The following is a 13,079-nucleotide window of genomic DNA, read 5'->3' as shown; positions in this document are numbered from 1 at the left end:
TTTTCACAAGCATATTTATTCTCCTCCTTAACTTGAAATTTCTTCAAAATACCTGAATCTTTGCGATCTTCTTTGAATTTAAGTTCTTTTTTCTCTTCAATAATATGATAATTCTTCATTAAATCTAAAACAAATCTTTTGCCTTTAATCTGAGATGTGATCACTTCCTTATTGTTTTGATCCTTAATCACACAACTTTTATGTTCAAATATCACTTTATAATTTTTCTCCAACAACTGAGCAACACTTAAAAGATTCTGATTAATTTCAGGAACATATAAAACATTGGTAATTTGTTTCATACCTGCATGAGTTTTAATTGAAATTGTTCCAATGTCTTCCACTGCAATTTGTTCTCCATTCCCAATTCTGACTTTGGAAATAGAAGTTTTATTGAGCTCTTTGAAAAGATCTCGATCATAAGTCATATGGTTTGTGCAACCACTGTCAATGAGCCATTCTTTTGACGGTTTGTTGGTTGTAAAACCTGAGATTGCAAGTAGTAGTTTTTGGTCTTCTTCATATTGTTCATGAGCAATGTTAACATCTCCTTGTTGTTGTTGTGATGTGCATACCTTCATCATATGACCTAATTTACCACATTTTTCACATTTTGCATCAGGCCTCCACCAACAATTTTTTGGTGAGTGATTATCCTTTTTGCAATGAGGACATGGTTTGTGTTGGTATTTCTTTCCAAAACCATATGACTTATGATCGAGATCTTTTCAAAGAGCTCAATAAAACTTCTATTTCCAAAGTCAGAATTGAGAATGGAGAACAAATTGCAGTGGAAGGCATTGGAACAATTTCAATTAAAACTCATGCAGGTATGAAACAAATTTCCAATGTTTTATATGTTCCTGAAATTAATCAGAATCTTTTAAGTGTTGCTCAGTTGTTGGAGAAAAATTATAAAGTGATATTTGAACATAAAAGTTGTGTGATTAAGGATCAAAACAATAAGGAAGTGATCACATCTCGGATTAAAGGCAAAAGATTTGTTTTAGATTTAATGTAGAATGATCATATTATTGAAGAGAAAAAAGAACTTAAATTCAAAGAAGATCGCGAAGATTCAGGTATTTTGAAGAAATTTCAAGTTAAGGAGGAGAATAAATATGCTTGTGAAAAATCACTTAAAAGTCATAACAAATACAATGTTTCTACCATGAAGTCCACAAGGTACAAAGATGCTAAAGCTTGCGATAAGAAGAAGAATCAAAACAAGAAGAATAATTTTTCAAGAAGCTCGGATTGGATACGCACAAAAGATATTCAGTCAAGGAGGAGTGTTGAGAATAATATGCCTAAATATCTTCTGAAGATCTTAGATTTAAATATTATTTAGATTTATATTTAAAATATGATAATATTAGGTTTTATGATTTATATTTCTATTTAGAATATTTAAGATTTGTTTAGAATTTATTATAGGATTAGTTTTGTTTTAAAAATATATGATTTGTTTTTATGTAGCTCTATATATAGAGGCATAGTGATAGAGCCATAAGCATAATGAATAAAATAAGAACTTTAGTATTCTTCATATAACCCTATATTTAAGGAGAATTTTCTCTCTAAAATTATATCTCAATACAAAAACACAAAAACCATATCATTTTTCTGTAAATTACAAACACTTCTTAGATGGGCCCATGGCCTTGTTTAATAGTGTAAGTGTATAACAATTTTTCTCTCTGTCTTCTGATTATGAATTTAAGAAGAATTTTATCTTGACTATTCCTAAGTTAAAAAGCAACTTTCCATCTTGAGAATAATCTTGACTATTGTCAACAATTATTTAAATCTTGACTATTGCTAAGTTAAAAAGGAACTTCCATCTATGATGGATGATCTTGTTCCTGCACATAGGAAGATTCTTTACTTCCTTTTTAAGAAGAATTTTATCAAAGAAATTAGAGTGAATCAATTTATTGGCTATGTTTCTGAGGAATGTGCATATCATCCCGATGAAGCAGGTGTTACCCAATTCATGATAATATACATATTACTCATAAATATAGTTAATAAATTGATACAATTTAGTTTCTTTGATCAAATTATTCTTAAAAATAGTGGTAAAAATATATATAAAGATAGTAAAGTAATTACCTGTGAATTGAAGAAGACAAACTAAATGCCATAACTGGTGGTTTTCGGCTGATCATAAAGTTCTCCAACTTCCAGTTCCAACGAGCGTAGTTTTTCTGATACTTTTCACGAAACTTAGCAACAACTTTGTTTTGATCTTCAACGGCCAACAACAATATAGAAAAATACAAAGGAACAACAAGATTACCTCATCTTTCAAAAGTTTTGTTTGAACTTTGAAGTGAAAAACTAGAATGAGGGAGAGAAAAAAAACAATTAACAACTATAGCGATTAGGTTTTTTGGTAGTGATAGCAAACTCTGAGGATGGTTCTGGTAGAAGAGAGAGTTGGTGATGAGGAGAAGTGACAGAGGAGAAAACTTTTTTTGTGTGTCGAGAGTGAAGTGAAAGGAGTCTTGGTGATAGAAGTATTTATAAGTTGGAGTGAGTAATAAACCCAAAAGATTTTATACAAAAATAAATCAAAGATTTTGTGAATAAATAAAATATTTGTACTTAGATTTTGTCTATTTTTTTGCCAGTACTTTAATTTTGTTTAAATCTAAATTAAAAAAAATATATATCATAAAGATTTCCTCTAAATATTTCAATAAAATATATTTCCTCTAAAAACAAATAAATATATTAGTTAGATTCTTGCTATTTGTTTGCCAATATTTTTATTTTTTATTTAGAATTTAAATGAAATAAAATTATTTTATTTAGATTCAATTGTTCCTTCTTTAATTGATTTTGTCTGATTATTTGTTAATAAGTTAAGTTATTTTATTTGTTAATAGATTCTTGTCTAATTATTTGAGACTTGAGAATAATGCATAAATATCTTTCGAAGATTTAGTGTTTGTTATTCAAAGATATGATTTTTGGAATTTGATTTATAGCTTGATATCTAAGCATTCGAGAATGCCATCGAGTTTGAGGGTCTCATCACCCTGAACTACATGAAGAAGGACAAAGATGAACCAGACACTTTCAGGTATTTGGAGTAGGGAAATGTAAATAATGTACTGAGTGGTGCGAATTGAAAAAGATACTAAGATTATTGATGTTGTCTGAATTTGTTTCATAGGAAAGTACCGTTGAGAATTCCCCATGGTTACAAAATGCTAGTAGTAAATGGTTGTAGTAGGTTGCTTAAATCAGTACGAATGTATGGGACTCTAAACTAGTAACATACGAAAGGGTTGCAAGTTTTTCATTTGGTGTGCTAACCTCGACCATTCATTTTGAACAAATTAAAATGGACACAGTGAAGGGAACAAGGTTTGAACTCTGAACATAGCGTCCGACCTAGCAAGTTCGGTATTTTTGCCGGTTGATTTTTCTCTACATCTTAATAAAAACGAACAAATTAAAACTGAAGAAAAAAAGACCAAACACCCAAAATATTATTCCAACAATCGCAAATAATCTTCACAGTACACAGTGATGTGTGCAGATAACTATCTGATTTGATTTGCCTAGTAATGGTTCTAAACTATGTCCTTATATACCATATTTCCAGTTCAGCATTACTTCTACAAATCAATTTTAAGTTAAAACCATAACATTACTAACTTAAAAGTTCAAACAAACATAATTTTTAGGATAAACAAACAATTAAACATAGTTATTAATGCTTGGCATCTTTGGTTTGGGATTTCCACGTGAATGAAATCAACTAAGCAGCAAGTATCAAATGGAAATTGCAAGATTTCTAAATCGAAAATAATTATTAAGCAATAGAAATCCACAACATTCCAAAAACTTGCACACGAGCACAAGTGCTTCAAAGGAATGCTTTATGAGGAGTCCGCACAGAGATTATTATACCAATCATATCTCTTTTGGTCACTTTCACTTACAAATGAAAATCATTTGCCGCTCCGAAATCTAACAAAATTGTACAAGCTCACAATAATCTGCAACAGGCCAATTTTAAGCATGGTCAGTACACAAAAACAAGGATGTTAAAGATATGATATATCATTAATGAGGGAGTGTGATCCAAAACAGTTCATTAAGATTATTAACAATAACTCATGCAGTTAATTATATGTACATGTATTTGAAATATTTCAACAGAGCAATTTAAGCATGAGACTGCATAAAATTATCAATAAATGCATGTTGAGATCAAAGTATGCCACGTGTCCTAACAAATGACAAATAATTAGTCTTAGATAGTTGAAAGAATTGATATGTTTTGAAAGCATAAAAAAAGGACAAGAGAAAAACAGAGATGCTTACTAGTATCTAACACCTAATCGGTTCAAAAAAATCGTTGTCTGCAAAATTTGTCACTCCTTAAGTTCATCAACAATGAAGTCCTGAAGAGCAATCATTTTGATAGAATTGGACTTCAAGCTCTTTATTGCTTCAGCAGTTGCCATAGCACCATTAACAGTTGTAACAATAGGAACCTTGTAATCCAAAGCCATCCTCCTCAGAGCCAGACCATCTATCCGATCCAGTGCATCATCCGAACTGGTGACAACCATCAGCTGAATGTCTCCATTTGCTATCATGTCACCAGCATGTGGCCTTCCTTCATGAAGCTTCAGCACTAGCACAGCTGGGATATTGCAGAATTTCAGAGCAAGAGCTGTTCCAGCAGTAGCAACAATCTGAAATCCATTATCAATGAAAGCCTTCGCAATCTTCTCAAGGTGAGGCTTCGTTAAGTCATTCAAGCTAAGGAACACACTGCCAGATAGTGGTAACTTCTGGCCAGCAGCAATTTGAGCCTTAGCAAATGCAATATTATACAGAGGGTCAATACCCATGACCTCACCAGTACTTCGCATCTCAGGACTTAGAAAAACGTCACAACCTGGGAACTTTGAAAAGGGAAGAACTGCTTCCTTGACAGACACGTGTTTAGGAATAACCTCTTTTGTGAAATTTATATCATGAAGAGACTTTCCAGACATGACAAGGGAAGCGTATTTAGCCAAGGGGTGGCCAATTGCTTTTGATACAAACGGCACCGTACGAGAGGCTCGGGGGTTGGCCTCAAGCAAATATACCTTCCCCGATGGCGTTATTGCATATTGACAATTCATGAGCCCACACACATTCAGTTTTTTGGCCAATTTTTCAGTCCATGACCTGATTGTCTCCAAGGAAGCAGCTGAAACAGTTCTTGTGGGAATAGAACAGGCAGAGTCACCGGAATGTATTCCAGCCTGTTCAATGTGCTCCATTATCCCACCAATAACTACATTGCCATGTGAGTCAGCCAGTGCATCAATATCAATCTCAACGGCATCAGATAAATACTTGTCAATAAGGACAGGGCGTTCTGGATCCACCTCAACAGCAGTTTCAAGGTAAGTCACAAGTCGTTCATCGCTATATACAATCTCCATTGCTCGACCACCCAAAACATAAGAAGGGCGAACAACAACTGGGTATCCAACATCTGCTGCAATGGCAAGTGCATCAGCTTCACTCCTAGCAATTCCTCCTTTCGGGTGTTCAATCTGTAGTTCATGAAGCATCACATTGAACCTCTCCCTGTCTTCAGCAACATCAATAGAATCAGGAGATGTTCCCCAAATGCGAACATGACCATTCCCACTGGCGCATTCTGGCTTGTGTTCATCTAGGTATTGTTGTAGAGGGAGAGATAATTTTAATGGTGTTTGACCTCCAAACTGTACAATGATACCATCAGGTCTTTCCAAATCAATAATGTTCACAACATCTTCAACAGTCAAGGGCTCAAAGTAGAGACGGTCACTCGTGTCATAATCTGTGGATACGGTCTCAGGATTCGAATTCACCATGATTGTCTCATATCCTGCTGCCTGCAAAAGCAATGGACAATGATAACATATAATGAAATTAGTAGCACATCAACTAATATAAGACCTATCTGGACCAAAATCAACATGAGTGGGAACCAGTTCCTATCATTTTGAAGCAAAAATCAAACCACGGACAAATTAATCACCTTAAATTAAAGTACATGGTACCAAACTGATGGACAGTGCATGAAATTTAAATTTAATACTTCAACATTGAAGGCTAAAATCATGGTAGGCATGCTATTATGCAGCAATGTCGGTACCACACCACCAGCTCTAAGGTTTAAACTTTTTACAAAGAAAAAAGTAGAGAGCTGAACAAAATTTATATGTAATTTCTTTATAGCTATTGACAAACAACTACACCACCAGTGGAGCATGAATAGAATACTTGAATATCTGGAATACAATAGGAATTAAAACACACCTGGAGAGAAAAGGATGCATGACAACAACAGTAATCAAACTCAATCCCTTGACCGATTCTATTTGGTCCTCCACCCAAAATTAAAACTTTCTTTCTATTAGTGGGAGCTGATTCACACTCAAAATCATAAGAAGAGTACATATAAGGAGTATTGGCTTCAAATTCTGCAGCACAGGTATCAACTCTCTTATATGCTGGAACAACTCCAAGAGATAGTCGCCTATCTCGAACTTCTTTCTCATTGGACTTTGTTGCAAATGCTATCTGTTTATCACTAAATCCTCTTCTCTTCACCTCATAGAAATCAACATCTGTCAAATCAGACAGTTTATGCGACATCAAGAAATTTTCGACATCAACTAGATCCTTGAACTGCCTGAGAAACCATTTATCAATAAAACTCAGCTCAAAGATTTCATCAATTTGCATCCCTTTCTTCATTGCAGCATACAAGGCATGGATGCGCTCTGGATTAGGAACACGGAGGTTATACTTCAACTGTTCCCAATCATAGTCCAACTCCTTCACCAGTCCACAACCCCATCCAGCGTGTCCATACTCTAGCGAACGAACAGCTTTTTGAAAGGACTCCTGGAAGGTTCGCCCAACTGCCATTGACTCTCCAACCGATTTCATCTGTGTTGTCAATATTGGCTGAGAACCGGGAAATTTTTCAAAAGCAAACCGAGGAATCTGCAAATTGAACAGAGTAAACACAAGGTTAAAAACCCAAGTTTGAATAAAAAGCAGCAAACAATAACAAATCAAACATTGCCACTGCAACAATATTCACATGTCTTGCTCCATGGCATAAATATTATTAGTTTATTAATCAGATTACAAACTAGATAACCCAAATGACACATGCAGTGACATATTAATATATTATTACCCAGATCCATACATAATTTAAAAGAAAAGTAAAGTGCAAAATTAGTAAAAGTTTCGGCTTTTAAACAAAAATATGATAACATGACATGAATTACCTTTGTAACCACATAATCAATAGAAGGCTCAAAACTAGCAGGAGTCTTTTTGGTTATATCATTTGGAATTTGATCCAAAGAATAACCAACAGACAACTTTGCCGCCATTTTCGCTATAGGAAATCCAGTAGCCTTAGAAGCAAGAGCAGAAGACCTAGAAACTCTAGGATTCATCTCAATCACCATAACTTCACCATCAACGGGATTAACAGCAAATTGAACATTAGAACCACCACATTCAACACCAATTTCTCTAATTATAGCAATGGAATAATCTCTCAATCGCTGATACTCCTTATCGGTCAAAGTCTGTGCAGGAGCAACAGTAATAGAATCACCAGTATGAACACCCATAGGATCAATATTCTCAATTGAACAAATAATCACAACATTATCAGCTAAATCTCTCATAACCTCAAGTTCATATTCTTTCCAACCCAACAAAGATTTTTCAATCAAAACCTGATTAGTCAAACTAGCCGCAATCCCAGCCTTACAAATTTCCATTAAATCTTCTCTATTATAAGCAATCCCACCACCAGTACCACCTAAAGTAAAAGCCGGTCTAACAATCAACGGAAACTCGATTTCATTGGCAATTTGCATACACTCATCAAGTGTACTACAAGTTCCTGAAGGTGGTGTCTTTATCCCAATATTCTTCATAGCTTGTTTAAACAATTCTCTATCTTCAGCTTTTTTAATAGCTTCAAGCTTAGCCCCAATTAACTCAACACCATATTTCTCCAAAACACCGCTTTCGGCCAACGCAACCGCCAAATTAAGAGCGGTCTGTCCACCCATAGTCGGTAAAAGAGCGTCGGGACGCTCTTTTTCGAGAACTTGTTCAACTAATTCAGGTGTCATTGGAGTAACATATGTTCTATCAGCCATATCTGGATCTGTCATAATAGTAGCTGGATTTGAATTGATGAGAATAACTTGATAACCTTCTTCTCGTAATGCTTTGCATGCTTGTGTTCCTGAATAATCGAATTCGCATGCTTGACCTATTACGATTGGACCAGCACCGAGAATTAGGATCTTCTTTATGTCAGTTCTTTTTCCGACTTTTGTTAGGGTTTGTGGAGATGGTGTTGGTGTGGATGCGGTGGTGGTGGCGGTGGGTGTGACGACGGCGGAAAAGGAGATCGGTTTTTGAGAGATTTGGAATGGGAGATTAGGTTTGGATGAAAAACGAGGAATGGGAGAGAAAATGGAAGAAGAGGAATGGAGAGGAAGTTTGTTGAAATGAGTGATGGAATAAGCGATTGACATTGTGAAAAGGTTTTAGGGTTACGATGATTGAAGGAGGCGTTAAATGATGTATGTATAGTATAGTGTGAGAGAGAGAAAGAGAGAGGGTTTAGGGTTTGTTTGGTTGTCAATAAAAGGAAGAAAGTGCTTTTTTTTTAATGGGTACGCCGTGATGGTCCTTCGTTTTGTTTCGTCACCTTTCAGGATTCTGAGAGTCTGCTACTTAGCTTACTCATGTGTGAGTGTGATAAGTGAGAAGAATCGCTTTTCTCTGTCGTTATTCCTTTTTTTTTTTTTTTGACAAATCTGTCGTTATTCCTTACAAAGTTACAATAGTAACTTTTTCTTTTCTTCCTATATTGTAAACTGAAATTTAATCCCAACTTAATTTTAAAGTTAATTTTAAATTTCAATTGTCCCGGAATATAGTTCAGTTGATAAGGATCGGGTTCGAATTCTAATATTTTCACTTATTCACTTTAAAAAGTGAAATTCTAGTCACTGTATTGCTTGACAAAAAAAAAATTCAAATTTCAATTTGAGGATTAAATTTTTGTTGTTTTATTTTTGTCTCATTTAGCAACTAGCTATGTTAGCATGTCATGTGAATCACTGTCCACGTTATGTTGACTTGCTGATGTGACATACGGACATGTGAGTCATTTTTCACGTGTGTGTTGACTTGATTAAATCAGTGAGGTTAACCATTTGCAAAAGTGGTGAGTTAGGTGTTAAAAGTACTATTATGAAAGTTAAGGGGTCAAAACCACAGGTTTATGAAAGTTAGTGGTCAAAAGTGCAATTATGAAAGTTAGCTTGGTCAAAATAAGTGGAGGGGCCAACTTTTAGCAAAATGTGCTAAAGTTAAGGGGTAAAAGTGTTATTATGGAAGTTATGGGGTCAAAATTGCAAAGATTATAAAAGTTAGAGGATAAAAATGCAATTTAACTTTAAAATTATATGATATTTGATATAATTTTGAAAGTAGGAATTGTTTGAGTTTAAAGGTAGAAATTTACATGTTGCACAAATTGGTTAATTACCAAATCATAGCCCACCTCTCCCCCTCGTGGAGGTTTTATCCTCTCACAAATTGGGGTTTGGTCTATATTTATTTTCCCTTTCTATGATCTTCCCACCCCTTCACGTCCATTAGGATCGGTTCCGACTATTCGAAAGTCTTGCTCAAAGTTTAAAATGGACTCTTAATAAAAAAATTCACAAAGAATAATTCTCTATTTAAATTGTAAATAACACTAATAACATAAACTTGTTCAAAAAAAAACACTAATAACATAAAAAAATATAAAGGAAAGTCACCGATGGACCGTTAAATTGGACTTTTTATTTTTGTTGTTGTTACTATTGCTCTTATTGTGCGGACTGACGTAATAGTTATACTTTCCTATTTGAAAATAAATCAGCTAACATGTAACAAATAATTCTGCCTACTAATCAATAAACTGGAATTTTGGGGATCCAAAATTTTTGAGGTCCGATCCACTGATCCAGTAGAGTTGGATGTTATTGTCCAAGATTGGCCTTGAACTCCACCACTTCCTCGCTATCGTGCCTCGCCTCTCCAGTCTCCACTAACCCAACTCCTCATGACACCTCATGCAATAACCTCCACGATATATTATTTCCCTTCGCTCAATACTCATTAGTGCCCTCAGAGTGTAGCCCCTTCTCCGATAATCCTCCACACCCACTTAGTGAGGGTTCACTTTCGCACTAAAGACATCTTCACCTAGCCACAATCTCGTAGCCACCCTTCCATATAAGCTATGACTGCAAATTCATAAAATGTTGTTTTTAGTCTCTGACATCAGCTTATTAGGCCGCATGTTATAATTTTATTGAGCCACATATAACACCAAAAACTAAAAACAACAATTTTCAAATTTAATAGACTGAAATTAAAAACAAAACTTACATATACTAAAACAATCTTTGTCAAAATAAAAACTATAGGTGCATGGACTAAAAGTTGGATACAAAACCATGAGATCATGAATGAGCAAATGAAACACCCTAATGATTGTAGCTAGCTAGCTAGAGACGAATTCTGCTATGTTTTTTTCATCTTGCTTCCCGTGAGGGTCCGTCGTTATTAATTTATTTTCTCCAATTTTTTCGTGAGATCACTACAAGAGTCACATTCAAAGCAAAAGTAAATGTTAGTGCAATCTGGGTTGGTTCCCACAGTTTCTTCTCTTGGGCTCCACATGATTGATATGTATAAGTATAACCACACACTCTTGTTGATGGCTAATAATGGATTGATGCAACCACACTACACATAGACACTATAAAGATATTACACTGTCGATTAATTGTTAGCGCGAATGGCTGAAAAACAAATAACCGGAGGCGTGTAATCACTGAACTAAGAAATTATTCGCAAATATTGCGCAACTCCCCCAGAATACAACCAGTTCTTCTCGGTGATAAACATACCGAGGCTATCAAGACACGAGAATATCAACAAGGTAGGTAACTCAAACATTGTATTGAAAATATATTTTATCTTGTTATGAAGCAATCATGGAAGTGAATGTTATGCATACATAAAGTTTCTTCCACATTCATCTTTTACCAAAATTCATGACCATATATATATATTGCCCCGTAAAAGCCTTTCTATAGGTAAAACAATCAAACCTATTAATTAGGATTTTTCCAACCGTTATCAAAATAAAAACACGTTTAATTCTATGCTTAATTCCCTAAATTAAAGCAAAACATGTAACCATTAGATATTAGTGTTACAATAAAATAGGGAATCCCATGTGAAAAGACTAAGTCAATTTAGATAAAAAATTTAAATAAATATAATAGAAAATAAATTATTTTTTAATAAAATATATTTCTCGATTTCTCACTTAAATTATGAGACACATATTAATTTAAACTTTTGAAATATTCTCAAATTTCCAACATTAATCACAACTGTATCAATAAAATCGGAGAGTAGATTGTCTCCCATGGATTTGTCTCAATTGTCTCGGCAGTGCAATCTCAATCACACATCAAGAGACACTGCGCAAAAAATATAAAAATGACAAAGATTATGAGATTTTCATGGTTAGATCTAGCAGTGCTCCCTCTCCAGTGAAAACTCACATTAGAGAAAATCTTTTCTCATCTAATTTTTATCTTAATTACCTTCAAACTCACACACATTAGTGTAAAATATATTTTGTGTTGGGAAATATGGGGAAGCTCGAAAGAAACATTGTATCAAATGCTCCAGGATCACAAGAAATAGACGCCACAACTCCACTCAAAACATTAAGGTATTAGGTTAATGAGTCATCTTTTTTATAAATTGAACATTTTTCTATAGTAAATACGAGACTTAATCGCTCACAATTGAAACCCAACATTTTATATCGACATTGGATAGAAATTAAACTCTTACACATTTGTATGTTTTTTAATTATGGCAACAACGTATAAAATGAAATCTTATCGAGGTTTTGTATCTGTCTAGTGTATTTAAGCTCTAAAATTGTTGTTGATTGTTTCCCTAATATATATAGATGCAGATATTAGTCGTAAGAAAAACGCAAATATTGTTTTGTATGCCAAATGTCTTAATCTCTTAAAAAAAAAATGTCTTAATCTACAAATTGAAGCATAACCAATTCGATCAAATCTGTGTATACATTAAAGATTAATAATATCTTTGAGTCGTGTGGGGAAAAAATAGATATAGTCTTAGGATCTAATAGAAACATGTAGGTTTTGGTAAGAATTTTCTACTTGGTACCCTCAAGCTAATCCTCCTACCCCAAAGAAACGTTATTGTTCTATATTTTATTTTATTAAAAAAATACAATAGAATGTAATAAAAAAATTATTTTGATTTTTTTCCTTTTTAAAAAAAACTATTTTTTTACGGGGAGGGATCAAATTACACCGGTGTAACATTTGAGTAATGTTACACCGCTCAATAATGCTTTAACACATCTATGTTAAATTTTACAAAAATCTAAAATCGTTTGATATGTTATTGGGAATGATCAAGATAAACGGTATTCAATAAAAACGCATAAACCGTTAATCTTGATCGGTCTCAATAACTAATCAAACGATTATAGATTTTTGTAAAATTTAACATATATGATCTATATGATATAAATTTTCAATCTAACGGTGGATTTTGTTAAATTTATATTCGTTAAAGCATTATTAAGCGGTGTAACATTACTCAAATGTTACACAGTGTAATTCCATCCATCACTTTTATTACATATTCATTTAAGCAAATTATGAAAAGTAAATATCTGAAATACTGGATTTTCTATAAGTCCAAATAAAAAGATAGCGTCGTCTAAATTGATGTTAATGCCAAATTTCCCAAAAAACTAGCAAAAGCAATAATGCATTCAAATTTTTCATGCAACTTCAGTCGATTGACGCTACATCTAACGCTGATACCAAATTTTTAAATTTGTGTCAAAAATTTCGCATACAACAAATTCTTTCATTGCTTAA

At 33.8% G+C, this 13,079-nt stretch overlaps 1 protein-coding gene across 1 annotated transcript; it reads right to left on the bottom strand.

The window, feature by feature from the left end:
- Positions 1-3,679: 3,679 nt before the first annotated feature.
- LOC123893986 (carbamoyl-phosphate synthase large chain, chloroplastic) lies at positions 3,680-8,905 on the bottom strand. The gene is made up of 4 exons (XM_045943841.1): positions 7,320-8,905; positions 6,334-7,026; positions 4,345-5,906; positions 3,680-4,016 (listed from the first exon to the last, which is right to left on the bottom strand). The coding sequence occupies exons 1-3, from the start codon at positions 8,595-8,597 to the stop codon at positions 4,395-4,397; spliced, it is 3,483 nt and encodes a 1,160-aa protein (XP_045799797.1). The 5' UTR covers positions 8,598-8,905; the 3' UTR covers positions 3,680-4,016; positions 4,345-4,394.
- Positions 8,906-13,079: the final 4,174 nt, after the last annotated feature.

This window comes from Trifolium pratense, linkage group LG7 (assembly GCF_020283565.1).
Source record: "Trifolium pratense cultivar HEN17-A07 linkage group LG7, ARS_RC_1.1, whole genome shotgun sequence".
NCBI classification, from domain to species: domain Eukaryota; kingdom Viridiplantae; phylum Streptophyta; class Magnoliopsida; order Fabales; family Fabaceae; genus Trifolium; species Trifolium pratense.
The sequence above is the reverse complement of the archived record's forward strand: the minus strand, read 5'-3'. Positions and strand labels throughout refer to the sequence as shown.

Bases quoted from the DNA above. Each gene is read 5' to 3' on its own strand.
- LOC123893986 (XM_045943841.1), bottom strand. From the start codon at position 8,597: ATGTCAATCGCTTATTCCATCACTCATTTCAACAAACTTCCTCTCCAT. The intron at 7,027-7,319 runs GTAATTCATGTC...TTCAATTTGCAG, and splicing joins TTGATTATGTGGTTACAAAG to ATTCCTCGGTTTGCTTTTGA. The intron at 5,907-6,333 runs GTGTGTTTTAAT...TTGCTTTTGCAG, and splicing joins ATGCATCCTTTTCTCTCCAG to GCAGCAGGATATGAGACAAT.